The 19,864-nt window shown below is 39.9% G+C and overlaps 1 protein-coding gene across 1 annotated transcript in view; it reads left to right on the top strand.

The window, feature by feature from the left end:
* The window catches only part of DRD3 (dopamine receptor D3), a 1,635,526-nt gene that overhangs the window by 605,511 nt on the left and 1,010,151 nt on the right, over window positions 1–19,864 (top strand). Inside the window, exon 3 of the mRNA XM_044073157.1 lies at window positions 772–884. Within this exon, the coding sequence (XP_043929092.1) occupies window positions 772–884 (113 nt within the window). The remainder of the gene's footprint in view (window positions 1–771; window positions 885–19,864) is intronic.

Below are 19,864 nucleotides of genomic sequence, written 5' to 3'. Positions count from 1 at the left end.
CTGTTATGTACAATTGAGGGGCACACTTAAGGAAAGGGGGTACTAACTGAGAACTTACCATTCTCACTCCGTAATTCCTTGAGCTTTTCCCATACCAGACATTCAAGGATGATACAGTAACCTCTCAGTACATCAAGTAGTATCTGAAAATGTTTGGGATACCTGACCCACTAATGGCACTTGACAAATACCATTTACAGCAGTAGCCTTACTTCCGTGATGTACTGAAATAACTGTTTTCATTTTTTGGGAGCAACTAACTCTGATCCTAATAAGATATGCACTGTGCTACTTAAGACCAGCTTCTACACGATGGTAATTTTGCAAGTTTACTGGCTATTATTATCTTTAGTAATGCATTTTGAGTTGCTATATTCATTTTATATATTCATGTAATATATTATGCCTTTTTAAATTATGTGAAATGGTTCCATTATAATTAGTATTTAAAATACATCTGCAACTCCTAGTTTGAGCTTGACTGTTATATCCTGGTATGTATGTCACATTCTCTTTTATTACCATTAATTTATAACCATTAAGTTTACCTAGTAAAGCAGATTTTATCTCCAGTGGAAGGACTCCTTTATCAAATCAGTAAATAAAAAATGAAGCTGCAGCAAATAATCAACAGTAGTGAGTTCAAGCTATAGAGCCTACATGAGATGCATGTTCAATCAATGGAGAATAAAGGAGGATCATATACTAGAGATTATTGATAAACTTGGTGAATTGAGATCCTTTAATCTTTACACCGTGTTCTCTTTGCAGGTAACAGCTGGTGACTGGACCTTCAGCCGGACATACTGTGATATTTTTGTAACAATGGATGTCATGATGTGTACAGCCAGCATTTTAAACCTCTGTGCCATCAGCATTGACAGGTATGAATCTAGTCATGTTTTTAGACGAACAATTACCCTGGCTTCAGTGTGCATAGATGACAGCTATATAATTATATTGTTTTTCACTTGAGATACAAAAAATAATAGTTTATAGACAGCATAAAAGTGCAGAAAATGACTTTTTTTTATAAAGTTATACCATATCAGCTGTAGCCATTACGTCTAAAATTATCAATCCTCAAATGAGAAGAATATTCATTTATTATTTTGCAGCTTGTTTGGATGCATGCATAGGTTTGCTGACCCTTGCCACCTGTCTGAAAACTAAGCTTTTTAATTTATTCTTTTATCTGCTAAACAAATTCAGATGATAGCTGGGTGAGCATAGGCCTTTTGAATGGAGATTTGGAAACAGTGAATCATTTTGAACTATTTATTAAAAAAGACAGAGAAGCTGCTGTCAGAACATGATGTACAAATATGGAAAAGCCATCCAAAGAATTGCACTTCATGAAACGATCATCTGTAAAATAAAAGAATAATAATTTTGAAAAAAAAACATTATATAGATGTTTTAAAAGTAAATAGAAACTATACCAATAAATGAAAAGAAATGCCAAATAGATACACTATTCAAATTAATGTATAGTAAGTTTATTTTACAGCCTGCATAATAGTATGAGATGGTTCAGCAGGATAGAAAGCAGAGAGAAAAAAATGTTATTTCATACATTCCTTTCCAGCTTATACCTTAAGTTTTACATGGCACATTTCCAGTTTTCTGAAACATTTGTCAACTTTGCCTCTTTGTTAATACTTTCTGTGCAATACGTCATTACATTTTTTCAGTGTTTCCCATATCTTGTTCTGCTTATTTGTTTAGGTGGGGAATGGTAGCTTAAAGGCTGAGATCTGTGATAACCAGCCTACCTCTCTGTTTCTCTCTTACTCCCTTGATTCCATGTACACTTTTCTCCTTGGGTAGGCTGCTTGCAGTTTTTTTAGAAGGAAGGTTTAACTATTCACATCTGATTTGTTAATTTAAATGTTATTATATTAACAGTATTTTGCAGCCTTCATGATTTGTGCATGCTGTTTTGCAAAGTTGCAAAGTCATTGATTGTGTATATGTTTGTCTTTCTCTCATTGTCAAGCTACTGATTTTCAGTGCTATTTTATACACACACACACACACACACACATATATATATATATATAATTTTTTTGCACATTAGTAGGTAATCAAGAAGTGGTGATGTTGATGGGACTTGGTAATATATGGTCTGGTCAAAATCAAACTATTTCAAAGCTAATTGGGATGTTTAAGTCAGATGCTTTAGCAGATGAGCTGAAAGCTATACTTTTGTTTTGTTAACAATGACGTCTGTGTAAGGAGTACTTTATAATTTAGGAAAATCACGACAGATGCAGTACGTCTAACACTAGGCAGAATAAGTGCTTACCCATCAAGGTAATGTCATTTGATGGACTTGTATTGCTGACATATGTTTCACTACCCGAACTCTGTGACATAAAAACTGTATGATAACAATGTGTGGTTAAAAGGTACTTAAGGTACTTGACAAAATTAAAGGGGTCATCAATATGATTCTTAGATTTCTCTGTACGAAAGTATCTTAGAAACAAAATATCTAAGGAATTGCATAAAGCTAAAGGAGAAGCACAGACGGCAACAGAACCCGGCTGAAAGTATTATAATCAGTTTTCTAAAAGTACAGAAACAGGTGATTGCAGCTGGGAATGTAAGACTATAGCACTGGAGTAACTAGTGGAGAGTAGTAGTACCCATGTCTTAGGCCATAAGCCAGCTGAACCTACTTGGCCGAATAGGGCCTCACTTTCACAAGGAAGCACTGTAATAGGCTGTGACAGGTTGTTATGCCTTATGTGGCCCACAGCAGTTGCCTGATAGACTCTACAACAAAGTGCAAGGCATTTTCCTACTTGAAGTCTTGGTTCTACAATAGGTACAAATCTTGTTAGTGGAGAAAACTACATTTTCTGTCACTCATTTCATAGTGGCAAGTCTGGTATTATTAATACTGCATTTTCTTTCTTCTTGCCTGTTGTGCATGGTCCGGTAGTCGTCAGCTGTTGCTGCTGGTCTGGTAGTCGTCAGCTGTTGCTGCTGGTCTGGTAGTCATCAGCTGTTGCTGTTGGTCTGGTAGTAGTCAGCTGTTGCTGCTGGTCCGGTAGTCGTCAGCTGTTGTTGCTGGTCCGGTAGTAGTCAACTGTTGTTGTTGGTTCGGTAGTAGTCAGCTGTTGCTGCTGGTCCGGTAGTCGTCAGCTGTTGTTGCTGGTCCAGTAGTAGTCAACTGTTGTTGTTGGTCTGGTAGTAGTCAGCTGTTGTTGCTGGTGCAGTAGTCATCAGCTGTTGTTGCTGGTCCGGTAGTACTCAACTGTTGTTGTTGGTCCGGTAGTCGTCAGCTGTTGTTGCTGGTCTGGTAGTCGTCAGTTGTCGCTGTTGGTCCAGTAGTAGTCAGCTGTTGCTGCTGGTCCGGTAGTCATCAGCTGTTGTTGCTGGTCCGGTAGTAGTCAACTGTTGTTGTTGATCCGGTAGTCGTCAGCTGTTGTTACTGGTCCAGTAGTAGTTAGCTGTTGTTGTTGGTCCAGTAGTAGTCAGCTGTTGTTGCTGGTCCGGTAGTCGTCAGCTGTTGTTACTGGTTCGGTAGTAGTCAGCTGCTGTTGTTGGTCTGGTAGTAGTCAGCTATTCTTGCTGGTCCGGTAGTCGTCAGCTGTTGTGGGTCCGGTAGTAGTCAAATGTTGTTGCTGGTCCGGTAGTCATCAGCTGTTGTTACTGGTCTGGTAGTAGTCAGCTGTTGTTGTTCGTTCAGTAGTAGTCAGCTGTTGTTGCTGGTCTGGTAGTAGTCAGCTGTTGTTGTTGGTCCGGTAGTAGTCAGCTGTTGCTGTTGGTCTGGTAGTAGTCAGCTGTTGCTGCTGGTCTGGTAGTAGTCAGCTGTTGTTGGTCCGGTAGTAGTCAGTTGTTGCTGTTGGTCCAGTAGTAGTCAGCTGTTGCTGCTGGTCCGGTAGTAGTCAGCTGTTGCTGTTGGTCTGGTAGTAGTCAGCTGTTGCTGCTGGTCTGGTAGTAGTCAGCTGTTGTTGGTCCGGTAGTAGTCAGTTGTTGCTGTTGGTCCAGTAGTAGTCAGCTGTTGCTGCTGGTCCGGTAGTAGTCAGCTGTTGTTGTTGGTCCGGTAGTAGTCAGCTGTTGTTGTTGGTCTGGTAGTAGTCAGCTGTTGTTGTTGGTCTGGTAGTAGTCAGCTGTTGTTGCTGAGCACTCATGAGGGTTTTCAATATAAAACAGAGGCTGGATTAAGTATCTGTTTTTGTGCATCGTTCCAGTCACTGACATGGAAGGCAATATGACTGGCTTTAATCTGATGATTGACACTGCTGCTGTGTATTTGTTTGCTTTTCTTGCTGACATGGGGTATATAATTGATTACTAATCAAAAGAAAAAAAACAGAATACTCAGTTTCATCTAGCATGAAAACAAACACTAGCATGCACAAACAAAAAAGTGAGCAGATAAGTGTGATATGAGGTAACTTCTGATTATTATGACAGAATCTTTAGAGTATACAGCAAAGAAGTCAACTGCAATTGTAGACAAGAGCAAAACAATGCAGGAAAGTGAAATATGATGCGTGTATACCAAGTGGAGTGAAGAAAATAGGATTCCACTTGGCTAAAATAATTAAAACAGTCGCAGAAGTAGTTTGAGTAGAGTAGGCGTCTGAGGAATACCGTAGCTTCAGTCACAAAGTGAGGAGGGAATGAGAAGTAAAAATTTAAGGACAGAAAATGGTTACTGCCCTGAGGAGTAGTTTTGGAAGGAAGGCTATAGTAGAAAGCTGGATAAGTTGTCTGGGTTTGTATGTTCTACCTACATCCATATGTGTTTCCTTAAGACATTTTGATTCCTCACACCTGCCAAAATATTATTTATTTTTTATTTGTCCTTTGGTAACCAGGAAAATCCGACTGAGCCAATAGCCCATTTTCAGCAGAGGCCTGGGGAGAAAAGTTCCTCAACAGACTTAAAAAACATTTAAACAATAGTAAATAAGTAATTATATGCAGGGAAACAAAACTCCCGCAACAGATTAATTATTTTACAATAAGCTGATGAGTAATTATAGTCCCACAACAGATTAAATATTTAAAATGAGTTGGGGAGAAAGGCTCCACAAACACATATAAAAACATTTTGCAGTAGCTGATAAGTAATTATCCACAATGGGTGAAAAGTCCCACAACAGAGAAAGCTCTTTACGATACATTGGGGTGTACCTTATATACGAGGGGATAAGTGCCCCCACAACAGTTTGAAATACATTTACAGAATATTGCTAGGAGAGATTGTGATGAAGATTGCAATATATACTGCAAGTAGCAAGACACTTTGCAGAAGCAGATAACTTATGTCAAGTAAAGTAATAGTTAATCAAAATGTTGACTATATTTCTAATAATATATGGAGGTGAGAAATAATAGAGTATACTGATGACAAAACAGACAGAGCTCTAGAATGTAATGAAGAGAACTAATGAGAGAGAGAGAGAGGTTTAGTATTAGAGAGTTGACAATGTTATGGACGGACACTAGAGATGAAATAACTAGTAGTAAGTGTTGGTTACTAGGATGAGGAGGTAGAAGAGACTCCATTAGTACTTTGATAAAGTGAGAGCTATGTTTGATGTTAGACCATTGCTACCTGCAAAGCTTTAGAACTGTTAGTGATTCAGAGTGTAAAAAGCATAGTTATAGTAGGCAGGTGATCGTGTATCTGATATGAGGATTTTACAGGTATCGATATAGCTGTCAGATAGATTTTTTTTTTTAGATTGGTCTTGAAATTGGAAAGTTTGTTACTATATTTAAGGGTTAATGGGAGAGAATTCCATTGTTGGAATAGCGAGAGAGAGAGAGAGTGTGAGTCCTGCTGACAGGTTAGTTTATAGGTTGTGAGGAGCATTTTGTTTTCAGATTGGACCTGACAGCATTATAGTTTGGCCAAAAAACAATTTATTTTATTTATTTATTTATTTATTTTATTTTATTTTACATTTGTTGACCGGGCTAGTCCAGCTGGATTTGTGTCCATTTTCAGTGGAGGCCCGAGGAGAAAAGCTCCAAGGATACAGACAAGATAATAAACATGACACATTTTACAAAGGCAATAAACAAGAATGCAGTGATTTTAGTACAGGTAATACAAGTGTAAAAAGAAGACAAGTAATACATCTAAGTAAAAGGAAGGCAATAGCTGCTTTCTGTGCAAAGTTAGGTGATATAAAGTTCAATATATAATACATAGTTGATAAACCCAGAAACTGAGAAAATTTCCCTACAATAGGTAAGTGTTCGAAAAACAAACTGAGAAAATTTCCCTACAATAGGTAAGTGTCTGGCTAATACCTGCACTGCAGAAAATTGCTTTTATTCAGCTTAACTTTTATGTGTGATGTTTGTATGACTGAAAATTAAAGGTTAACTTTAGTAGGCCTTAGCTTACTTACAGTGAACCTCAAGTCTACCTTGGGCTTTTTAGAGACTGCCTTGCATAAACACTGTATTTCTCAGTCTCAGCAGTGAATCACAGCGTTTAGCCTGTCTGTTCACTCTCGCTATCTAGGTATACGGTCTTAGCATCGCTCAAATGTAAGCTATTCTCCGAGCCTAATTTTTATTTCTCATTAGCCTCTGCATTATTTAACTGAGGATATGTGCCTATTTAACAGGCTTTATTCTGTAACGGGGTTTATTGGGAGGATGGTGTACTAATTGGAAGAGTTTTGTATTTTACTAGGGGCGTCCTTTCTCCCTAAATTTTCCTGGGTTGTGAATGACATAATAGTGGGCTAGTGGAACGTGGATTACTGTCGTGAGCTTGAATACACCTTAACTGCTTTTCTCTAGCCTGGAATTGCCTTAGCTATTTTCTACTGTATGTTATGCATTTACCTCAGCCGGCTTAAACGTCTATTTGCCTATTATTAATGGTTTAGTACTCTTTTATACTAATGTGTGTCAGTCCTTATCTGTTTCAATGTTCTCAGCATAGCACTATTTGTATTTTTATTTTTTATCTGGTTCAACTGTCCTACCTGGTTTATTTATTACTTTGTCTTCTTTCTCCTTTATTCTACCCAGCCTGGCAAGTTGCCTGTCCTCCATTAGGGTTGGAACCTGTCCTACCTGATGACCAGGATTCCTTCTAATCAGTAATACTTGCTGCCTTTTCCTATAATAAGGAATAGAGGCCATCCTCTGAATCCATCCCCTCAAGAATGCAAGAAAGTATGTCCGCTGCTTTTTGAACAGTATATTTGCCTAAAGTCTAGGTCTTTTTAAAATCCCTACCTCTCCAGGATCACCAGCAGCCATACCCTTTCCTACTTCTTACCTCCCCCCCACCCTTCTCGTAGCCTTTATTTGGCTTCCATACTTGCCTCTCCTACTACTAGATTACCGCTTTCCTCCCAGGAATTATTGTGTACTACAAGTTTTACGCACTAGATGGCACACTCTTCCCTATAAATCTATCCTACTCCCGCATGTTTGCAATACTCAGTTAACTTGTTTTATCTACTGATCTTACTAAAAGTAACTACTTATTTCATTAAAGCTACTGTTACATACTTAACTCTGCCTAGACCTACTTTAAACTTCCATTTTTCACCCCTAACCTCCTACTGTCCCAACCTACTCAGACTAGGGTTGCCACCTTTTCAAATGGCCAAAGTGGGACATTTTCGGTACAAACATCAGATTTTACAGGCCGACACATACCCCCGGTCAGTACAAAGGATAGAACTTAACTTTTTTGCCTAAATAAAAGCTTATTCTTGTAGCATTTTAGTTGCTTATTCTGTTTCTTATAACATTTAGGTATTTTAGATACAGAATAACTGTTTTATGCAACTATTACATAAAATATAGGAAATAATTTTGTCCTAAAATCTCAGGACATTTGCCATTTTTTAAATTTTTTGTCAGGACACAACTGCCCAAAGAGGGACTGTCCCTCGCAAAGTGGGACAGGTGATAACCCTACTATCTCTACATCTATCACCTCTTTCACCTACCTGCACCTTACCTTACCGCCAGCAATCAGCACTTCCACTGATTGTTTTTCACAGACTGTTTTTTATCCTCCTTGCTTGGCTCTCAACACTCAACAGAACTTTCCAACTTTCGTCCAATTGCCCTACTTTCTCCCTTAGCTAAAATTATGGAAAAATGCGTCCACCGCCAACTACTTGACCACCTCCTACTAAATGGACTACAATCTCAGCATGGCTTTCGTCCCTTCCATAGCATTACTACTGCCCTTCTTTCATTTACTGATCACATCAACAAAAACCATAACAATAACATCCGCTCATCTGCTGTCTTTATTGATCTTTCAAAAGCATTCGACGTGGTTAATCATCATATTCTCCGGAATCTTCTGAAATCACTCTCACTTGACACTCAAGCACTACAGTGGTTCAAGTCTTACTTAGATAATCGGAAACAGGCAGTGCTCTGGGAAAACACTCTATCCTACCCTCTTCCTGTCTCCCTTGGTGTACCCCAAGGATCTAGTCTAGGTCCTCTTCTATTCTCAATCTTTATCATACAAGGTAGACATTGCACCTTGCTTACTGACTGCTCTCACAGTTGGAGACATGGTACCTTGCATACTGACTGCCCTCACAGTTGGAGACAGGAGTGAGAAGTGTGGTTGCTTGATAGCTTAGAGCTAACACAGATTTTTATCTAGAACAAGAGATTAGAAGGCATCAAAAAATGTAATTATGAGCAATGAAGTAAATTGATAATTACTATAGAGTGAGTGCAATAGAGAAAAGCAGACTTCTGGAAAGCCAGCCTTCTCTGCATGTCCACTGAAGCAGCTTTGGCCAAGAATATTGAGACACCAGCAAGCTGAAAACTACAGGAGAAACTAAAATGCACATGGCTCATATTTAAAAATTATGCAGACTTGAGTTAATTTAATAGAAAAGGCTACTATTGTTTAGTTGTAGCTGTAGATTATACCTTCCTGAAGCAGATTATATTGCTAAAATGGGCTTTACCAAATATAACTTTTTGTAAACAATACAAATGTATAACAATAGTACATAGCTAAAAAGACTTATTTGTTCATCAAGCATTAGAAATATATAGTGCACAGCTATAAAGATGATAATTTTAGCAAGAAAAAAAAATACTTTGTTATTTATTATTTATTTTATTTTATATTTTGGATTTACTGCATATCAGCAAGCCAAATGCATCACAACTACTGAGTCCAGGGATCTAAACCTCTTTTGCAGCATCAACAGAATGTTTTGGAGGGACAGGTATATCTTGCACAACAGACTACCCATCCACATAAAATAAAGTTCATCCCCGTCCATTTTTAAGTGCAGCTTAGATCTATGTATGGGAAATAGAACATTTACCACAGAACCGCCCCGCGGTGGTGCAGCGGTAGCATTGTTGCCTTACAGCAAGAGGTTCTCCCGTTCTATTCTTGGCTGGAGCGCCTTCTGTGTGGAGTCTGCATGTCCTACCCGAGGTCGAGTGGCGTTCGAAAGACATGCGTAGAATGGGCGTGCCTTAGTTGAAGGTTGGGCATCAAGCTGGCACCTTGGCACCTGTAAAAAATCTACTGCCATTCATTAGCAGACCGGAGTTTCACTGTGGTGACCCCTAACCGGGAAAAGCCGAAAGAAGAAGAACAAACCACAGAACTGCCCCCTAGTACTGATGGAAAGGGTGGCTCCTAAACACTTTATCCCGTGCATGGGTCCCCTCAAATTATCAATGGTATGATCCCAGTTGTTCACATTAAATATATAATTATTGACCATGGGATGGATAAGGCCAAGCTATAACCAAATGGGAGGGGTTATTTCTAGTTGAAAAAGGGAAATTGTCTAGGCTTAAAATGACCTGCAAGGGAGCTAGCCTAGTACTTACCTATGAACCAATGAACCTGTAAGAAAATAGGAGACAAGCAGCATATTCTGCATTATTCAAAGATGACAGTAAAATATATGCAGCCAGATGTAAATAATTACTTTTGCTTACTGCCAGTCCCAATGCTGTTGCTTGTGACTACAGTGAGGTTTATGATTACATAAATAATCAACTGTCCGGCACAATCTCGTATGCATCAAAAATGATATATTAACTGATTTAAAAGCAAATACCAGTGTAATATTAACAAGGGCTAACACAATGCTGCATGGTCTGAAAGTACAGATACAAGAGTTTTGCAGTTTAGTGGTTCTAGATCAGCATTATTTGTTAAGCAAATACCATTTTTGTTTGCAAATTGGCAGAAATGCTAGTAATCAAGCTTGTTAAATCATCCTGGATTTTGTTAATGCAGACACCATGGATTAGATAGACTATACACCCACTAGTGGTACAAAACTCTTTGATCTAGTCCTGACAAACATGGAAGAACACTGCACCCCCATAGTGTAATATCTACACTGGTCAGACTGTACAATAAAACTGTCCTCTTTATAATGAAAATAAAATTCAAGACCTCCGCAAACCCTGGTAGTTTTAGGAATTATTCTAAGGCCAACTTATTATTATTAAGTGACACCCTGGCAAAATTCCAAACCCCTCCAAACTCTGAGAACACTCCTACCTGTTTTATTTATTTATTTATTTAACATTTGTTGACCGGGAAAGTCCGACTAGGTTCCACAGATCCTGTTTCCAGAAGCATGTCTTTAGACCTATGTAGAATTGCTCAGGAAAACCCTGCACTATCATGGTAATAACTGCATTGAGGCAGCTGTATCCACCTGGCAAAAGCATATGACACCAAGCCAATCTGGTGGAATCCCACCATCAGTAGGCTGTATAATAAGGGTAAGAAAATCATGGCAACAATTAGGAAGTGCAACATCCAGCAAAGTAAAAGCTCCCTCATCAGTCTTAACAAGCAACTTAGGGGGCTAATGAAGTCTACAAAAAACAAGTGTGATGTAAAAATAACCTCCCAGGCCAAGGACAATCAGAAGGTGTTCTTCAACTATGTCTGTAACCTCAAAGGCAATACACGACAATGTGCCACACTAATTATAAACAGTGCCACCTATACTTTTTGAGACGATATAGCAAATCAACTGGCCAACAAATGCAGCTTACCCATTCTCCCCCACCATACACCCCTCAGTAAATACCCTCATCCATAACTCCCCCAACTACCATTACAGAACTTGTCCTCAATGCACTCTCCAAGGGCAAGAGCACTGCATCAGTGGGCCTCGATAATATCCAAGGATGCCTCCTTAACAACATGAAACATGGCCTGTCAGGCCCATTAGAATCATTATTTAATCATAGCTTCCCAACAGACTTTGTGCTAAAGGAATGCAGGATTGCAACTGTCATCCCCCTGCATAAGGTGGGCCATCTACAGAGCCAGGCAACTACAGACTCATTAGTCTGACTAGTTTCATATGCAAGGCCGTGGAAAAACCTATCATGGAAATAATAAACAATGACATAGGAGACCTTCAGTCATAGGATCCAACCATATCTGGTTTCATCAGGGGCAGATCATTCCTACTCAACCTGGTGGACTTCTCTGAACAGGTCACCAAAGCAATGGGCAAGGAAAAAACATTGCATACTGTCTACCTTGATTTGTTGAAAGCTTTTGACACAATACCTGACTCAGGCATTGTCGAAAAACTCATAAAATTAATTATAAACCCTATGTCACCTGCTGGATAGCCAGCTGGCTCACATATAGGACCCAAGAAGTTAGGATAGGGAAATCTACTTCTATAAAAAGACTAGTGTCAAGAAATGCATAATAGTCTCCTCTGTGAATGCGTGACTTTGATCATCATGTGTGAATGGAAGTAAGGAAATCATCCTGTTACACAACTTATAAGCAAGGGTTTGGCATCCGGGTGTAAGGATGTCATTGTTTTGCTATACTCGGTTCTCATTAGAGCAATCATAGAGTACAGTGCCCTTTCAATATGTGCCTGAACAGACATACACAATAACTGGATCATACACAGAGGTTCCTTACAAAAAGAATACAGGGAGTAAACAGCATGTCCAGAGCAAACTGCCTCAAAGCCCTGTCCCTGTACTCAGTATCCTACAAGCTGCTGAGAGATTATCTTTGGCTGGACTACAAAGCATCTTCTGATCCCACTCTGATGGACCTGTTGCACACCCACAAAACAAATAGCTTTAGATTTACCCAATCTATGAACCTAAACCTTGCCTTCAACATAAATATGACATGCCAGAGGGAAGGGTATGGTTCTCTAATAGACAGAGGCAGCCTGGAAATGGCTGCCCATCCATGCCCAAGTCTACATAAGCTGCATAAAACAACCCTTGAGTTTCAAACTGAAAGATACATTTAGGAAGCAAAGTTAGACTAAAAATACAGCTCAGAGGTCATTATCCTAGTTATCACCTATGAATATATGAACCTATACCCTTTATGTCTTCATTTTTATAGTCAGTATCCTATTAATTGCTGTCACCCATCTCTAGAGAAATGTACTGGATGATAAAACTTGTCCCAAGTTCCTTCCATTCACTCTTAATAATATTAATGTCATACGTGTCATAAAATGCATCCATTTCTATATCAGTAGCATCATCAGTAATATTAATGATTACCATTCTGAGGTACAGTCATTTTCCCCTTATCTGGGAAAATACTGGTAAATCCAAAATTCTGACTCGTTGAATTTTGAAAAAGCAACAGGTTTTCACAAAACTGGGCATTTTAAGTCAGAGCACAAATTCATAACAACTTGCATTTCTTTTTAAATTTATTGAGTGTTTTAACTCTGAAATATGTGTATGTGTGTGTGTGTGTGTGTGTGTGTGTGTGTGTGCGCGTGTGTGTATGTGTGTGTGCGTGTGAGTGTGCATGTGTGTGCGTGTGTGTGTTTGTGTGTATGTTTGTGCATGTGTGTGTGTGTGTGTGTGTGTGTGTGAGCGTGTGTGTGCATGTGTGTGTGTGTGTGTGTGTGTGTGTGTGTGTGTGTGTGTGTGTGTGTGTGTGTGTGTGTGTGTGTGATAGATATGCACGCTTATACACAGAGAGAGAAAGAGATACACTAGAAAACATTATAAAGAAGTCACAGTAATGACTGGAAATTACAAACAATACGTATAATTTAATCTCATGGAAAATTATTTTTTTTTTTGCGGGGGGAGAACCATAATTCAATGTCCTTGGCCATTACAACACTGACTGCCTGCACTTCCTTGTCCAACAAACAGATTGAGCTGTCTTATACTTGGTTCCCAATTTAGTCCACATTCTACACTTGCAAGGCTTACTGATATATATTGCTGACTTTGGTTGGTGTAGCAAGCCCAGTTAAACCTTCAGGAATTGGGCAAAGGACTCATTCGGTTCCTCTTAGCACATGCTTTTAGATGCAGAAGTGGAGTAACTGCTTAGCACGAATGTTACACCACGGCCAAGTGATTTCTGAATCTAGCCCTAAGTTTTAAACATTTTCTTTATGAAATATGTTCTTGTCACAGAAGAATAGTATAAGATATAAATTGCTTCTGCATTGTCATAAAGAAGCTTTATTAATGACCTTCTGCCCCACTTTAACCAGTTCTGTAGCTGATGTTAAATACTACTGTCCATCCTTCAACATTACATGCATTGCATATACAGCTAACATTACAGCAACACTGCTTCAGTATTTAACACTGCATTATTTATACTGAGTCATGAACACTCCTATTAGAACAGCTTTAGATAACTATTTATCAGAAATTAGCTTCCAGTATAAAACCCACACATTATATAACATTTCTGACATCTTTCTGAAAACAACAGCAGTTTGGCTAGGACCATGATGTAGAGGGATAAAGCCCAGCCTAAGGTGTAAACAATGTAGGTTTCAATAGTAGCTTGGGCATCTGTAGGAAATGGTCAGGGAGGACAGGAATGAGCAGCTGCTGGTGGAAGGAGATGATTCTGGCTTGACATTTGGGTAACACTTAGTAGGGACACTGGGTGTTGTACCTGTGGTGTACTGACTTAGGCAGCATGCTCTATCACTGTGTGCACTGACCTAGGGAGCATGCTGTATCATTGTGTACACTAACCTACAGAGGATGCTCTACCATTGTGTGCAATGACCTATGAAGCATGCTTTATCATTATGTGCACTGACCTAGGAAACATGCTCTATCATTGTGTGCAGTGACTTAGGGAGCATACTCTATCATTGTGTGCACTGACCTAGGGAACATGCTCTATCACTGTGTGCACTGACCTAGGGAGCATGCTCTATCATTATGTACATTAACCTATGGAGCATGCTCTATCATTGTGCGCATTGACCTAGGGAGCATGCTCTATCATTGTGTGCACTGACCTAGGGAACATGCTCTATCACTGTGTGCACTGACCTAGAGAGCATGCTCTATCATTATGTGTACTAACCTACGGAGCATGCTCTATCATTGTGCGCATTGACCTAGGGAGCAAACTCTATCATTGTGTGTACTGACCTAGGGAACATGTTCTGTCATTGTGTGCACTGACCTAGGGAGCATACCCTATCATTGTGTGCAGTGACCTAGGGAACATGCTCTATCATTGTGTGCACTGACCTAGGAGCATGCTCTATCATTGTGTACACTAACCTACGAAGCATGCTCTACCATTGTGTGCACTGACCTATGAAGCATGCTTTATCATTGTGTGCACTGACCTAGGTAACATGCTCTATCATTGTGTGCACTGACCTAGGGAACATGCGCTATCATTTTGTGCACTGACCTAGGGAGCATATTCTATCATTGTGTGCACTGACCTAGGGAACGTGCTCTATCATAGTGTACACTAACCTATGGAGCATGCTCTATCATTGTGCGCATTGACCTAGGGAGCATGCTCTAACATTGTGTGCACTGACCTAGGGAACATGCTCTATCATTGTGTGCACTGACCTAGGGAGCATACTCTATCATTGTGTGCACTGACCTAGGGAGCATGCTCTATCATTGTGTACACTAACCTATGGAGCATGCTCTATCATTGTGCGCATTGAACTAGGGAGCATGCTCTATCATTGTGTGCACTGACCTAGGGAACATGCTCTATCATTGTGTGCACTGACCTAGGGAGCATACTCTATCATTGTGTGCACTGACCTAGGGAACATGCTCTATCACTGTGTGCACTGACCTAGGGAGCATGCTCTATCATTGTGTACACTGACCTATGGAGCATGCTCTATCATTGTGCGCATTGACCTAGGGAGCATGCTGTATCATTGTGTGCACTGATCTAGGGAACATGCTCTGTCACTGTGTGCACTGACCTAGGCAACATGCTCTATCATTGTGTGCACTGACCTAGGCAGCATGCTCTATCATTGTGTGCACTAACCTAGGGAACATTCTCTATCATTGTGTGCACTGACCTAGGGAACATGCTCTATCACTGTGTGCACTGACCTAGGGAGCATGCTCTGTCATTATGTACACTAACCTATGGAGCATGCTCTATCATTGTGCGCATTGCCCTGGGGAGCATGCTCTATCATTGTGTGCACTGACCTAGGGAACATGCTCTATCACTGTGTGCACTGACCTAGGGAGCATGCTCTATCATTATGTACACTAACCTACGGAGCCTGCTCTATTATTATGTGCATTGACCTAGGGAGCAAGTTCTATCATTGTGTGCACTGACCTAGGGAACATGCTCTATCATTGTGTGCACTGACCTAGGGAGCATACCCTATCATTGTGTGCAGTGACCTAGGGAACATGCTCTATCACTGTGTGCACTGACCTAGGGAGCATGCTCTATCATTGTGTACACTAACCTATGAAGCATGCTCTACCATTGTGTGCACTGACCTATGAAGCATGCTTTATCATTGTGTGCACTGACCTAGGTAACATGCTCTATCATTGTGTGCACTGACCTAGGGAGCATACTCTATCATTGTGTGCACTGACTTAGGGAACATGCTCTATCATTCTGTGCACTGACCTAGGGAGAATATTCTATCATTGTGTGCACTGACCTAGGGAACGTGCTCTATCATTGTGCACATTCACCTAGGGAGCACACTCCATCATTGTGTACACTGACCTAGGGAACATGCTCTATCACTGTGTGTACTGACCTAGGGAGCATGTTCTATCATCGTGTACACTAACCTACAGAGCATGCTCTATCATTGTGCGCATTGACCTAGGGAGCATGCTCTATCATTGTGTGCACTGACCTAGGGAACATGCTCTATCATTGTGTGCACTGACCTAGGGAGCATACTCTATCATTGTGTGCACTGGCCTAGGGAACATGCTCTATCACTGTGTGCACTGACCTAGGGAGCATGCTCTATCATTGTGTACACTAACCTACGGAGCATGCTCTACCATTGTGTGCACTGACCTAGGGAGCATGCTTTATCATTGTGTGCACTGACCTAGGGAACATGCTGTATCATTCTGTGCACTGACCTAGGGAGCATGCTTTATCATTGTGTGCACTGACCTAGGGAGCATGCTCTATCATTGTGTGCAATGATCTAGGAGCATCCCCTATCATTGTGCAGGTGTATAGAGTGGGGGGGGTATGGAGGCATGTCCAAACGACAGCAGCCTGCAGTAGAGTTTACAGAGCCACTAAGGGGAAGGGGTGCACCTCAAGGGAAGAGTATAATGTCCTACATGGCCAGCAAGCTGGCCCACTCCCTACCACCTAACTGCTGCTGTGAGGGACAAATGAGCTAATGGGGCTTACTTGGAATGGGTCATAGAGCTCTCACCTAACCTAAAAATGCTTGACTCTCACCCCTGTAGAACAAATGGGCCAACTAGATGCAGGTACAGGAGCCATTGTTAACGGTCTTATGGAGAAAAACAACAGTAGCTCAATGTTTTATGCCACAGAAGGTGTACCAATTCTCAAGCAAAACTGAAGATAAACATAATGCAATGGACTTGATATTCTGCATCTTTATTTTTCATGGTGATGTCCATGGTCTGCACATAAATCAAAATGGGAACATTCCCTTTTATATAGCCCCTGGTAATGTCCATGATCTGCACATAAATCAAAATGGCAACATTCCTTTTTTATAGCCCCTGTTTTGCATTCACATTATGGTATAAAGGCTGTTAAAATAGTTGGCAGGCATCCTTGGATTCTCAACTTTTTAATCAATGTTTTTTCAACTATGACAAAAAATGAATTAATGAAGGCTCTCTTTTAATTTCTCTACACTTCATGTACAATACTTCTAACAGACAGTTGATTGTCATACTTCACAAAATACATATTCAGGTCCAGTCCACATTTCTTTAATGTAAGTGCTCAATATTTTCGACTGTTCCGGTACCAGTGAAGGAACTTAGGCGGATGTCGTAACTAAAACGAATCCTCCAGATGTTTGATATTCTAAAGGTCCTGCACTGGTGACTGCATGAAGTGGCTTGTACAAAGTGATCTAAAATTCTAGCCCAGGCCATGCCTTCCGTTGCACATGGGTTCTTCTTGAAAAAATATCTGCATGCCAAAGACAAGTACATGCCAGATCACAACAAACACGTTAGTATTGAACTCTTCTGCTGGGTTACCTCTCACCTTAGGTAAGTAACAGGGTGGATTTTATTTGTGAGTATTGAGTCACTGAAGGAGGGGAGTGCGAAGAAGGGCTAGGTTTGATATGGTCAGTCAGGAGAGGATCAGGATGGACAAGGTATTGTTTTCTTATTTGTTGCAACCATTATTACATATGTCACCAAAAGTGAAGTTATCTTAAATGGGGAAGTTGCAAAAGAAGGCAATGAGTATAATATAATGTAGTCCGTTAGAAGGCAATGATTATAATATAATGTAGTCCGTTAGAAGGCAATGAGTATAATATAATGTAGTCCGTTAGAAGGCAATGAGTATAATATAATGTAGTCCGTTAGAAGGCAATGAGTATAATATAATGTAGTCCGTTAGAAGGCAATGAGTATAATATAATGTAGTCCGTTAGAAGGCAATGAGTATAATATAATGTAGTCCGTTAGAAGGCAATGAGTATAATATAATGTAGTCCATTAGAAGGCAATGAGTATAATATAATGTAGTCCGTTAGAAGGCAATGAGTATAATATAATGTAGTCCGTTAGAAGGCAATGAGTATAATATAATGTAGTCCGTTAGAAGGCAATGAGTATAATATAATGTAGTCCGTTAGAAGGCAATGAGTATAATATAATGTAGTCCGTTAGAAGGCAATGAGTATAATATAATGTAGTCCGTTAGAAGGCAATGAGTATAATATAATGTAGTCCGTTAGAAGGCAATGAGTATAATATAATGTAGTCCGTTACTGAGTGTGGGCTAACATACACAGCCGCAGTACATATCTTGTTATATGCCTTTGTTCACTGGGTAGGTAGGGTAGTCTTGGTAATCTCCTTAATGATATAGTCTGGAAAGGGACTCCAGACTATTCTATCAAGCCAGTGAACAAAGAAATAAAACATGATATAATATAATGAGCAAATTAGCTCTCATCAGGTATCTAAACTGTTGACATACATTCCATGCATTCCATCGAAAAACACAGATCTAGCTTGTTCAAAAATACGTTGCATCGAACAAAGTAGATGCCCACTTCAGCAAAAGTGCATTTCAACGAAAGTGCACTTTCGCTGAAGTCTAGTCACTGGATGGACTAACTGAAACAAACAAAAACACAGAAAACATGTTTTGCAGGGGGGCAAGCTCCCCTGCACCCCTCATGTGTGGGGGCTGTGCCCTCCACACCCCCCTGCTTAAAAATGCCAACTCTGAGATCACACTACAGCGAGGAAAAGGGAATATTCCCATTTTGTGCTTAATTGTGATCTCTGTACTTCGTTTTCCATGTTTTGGTACTTCGAACAACAGGTCTCGACCAAGTGAATTAGAAGTACTGAAACTTCGTACAAATGAAGTAGACCCATTTATATGTATATATATATATATATATATATATATATATATATATATATATACGTATATCTTTAGATATAGATTTGTGTGGTGTGTGTGTGTGTGTGTGTGTGTGTGTGTGTGTGTGTGTGTGTGTGTGTGTGTGTGTGTGTGTGTGTGTTGTGTGTATATACCAACTCTGTGATCACTTACAGCAGGGGGAAAAGGAAAAACTTCCTTAACCTACTTTTCGATTTCAGAGTCACACATCACTTGGCAAAAGGAGATTGACCAAAAAAATTGGTGAGTCTCCTTTTGTGAAGCACACTGAATGACAAGCTGTATGAGACACAATGTAATATACAATAATATTGTTCAGTTGACAGAGGGTGAGGTAGAATGGAAACATCTTTCAGGGAAGTAAGATCTAGCATGTCTTAAAAAAGTAACTTGAAAACGGAGTGCAAAAGTTAAATATGATCTTCCACTTCCTATGAAAAGAAGTAGAAGAACCTGGTATCCATAGTTGTCCAGATGATGGTGACCACTGTATCATTACTGAATTCCCAGGAATGTGTATTAAGCAGTCCTCCACATAGTATCCATGAAGGATGCACCGTGATTTGGTTTTGGGGGCCTGGTATCCATGAAGGTTGCACTGTAATTTGGTTAGGGGGTTAAGGAACACTGGTGAGGTGTTCACACTGAAGTGGCTGAAGCAGGCCGTTGGTGGGTGGGTAATTACAATACCAAGTAAATGTCATGTACAAATCACTTATAAACTGGCATTAGCACATAAGGAGGTGTGGATTATGTCCTTATAACATCTTGTTGAATAACATCTGTTGCACTTGAGCTGGTTGCAGATTACATCTCATTCTGCTCTTATCAGGGGACAACCCACACCTCATCATATTGAAGTGCCCTTATAAAATGCCCTTCATAATAAAAACAAGCACATAAACAAAAAGAATAGAAAATAGAAACTGCAAACCAACAATAAAATAATTACGGATAAATGGGAGAAAATAATAC

The sequence above is a fragment of the Protopterus annectens genome, chromosome 5.part1 (genome assembly GCF_019279795.1).
Source record: "Protopterus annectens isolate FY-2018-M chromosome 5.part1, PAN1.0, whole genome shotgun sequence".
In the NCBI taxonomy this organism is placed as follows: Eukaryota; Metazoa; Chordata; order Ceratodontiformes; family Protopteridae; genus Protopterus; species Protopterus annectens.
Note: the sequence above shows the minus strand (reverse complement) of the source record. Positions and strands in the feature narration are given on the sequence as shown.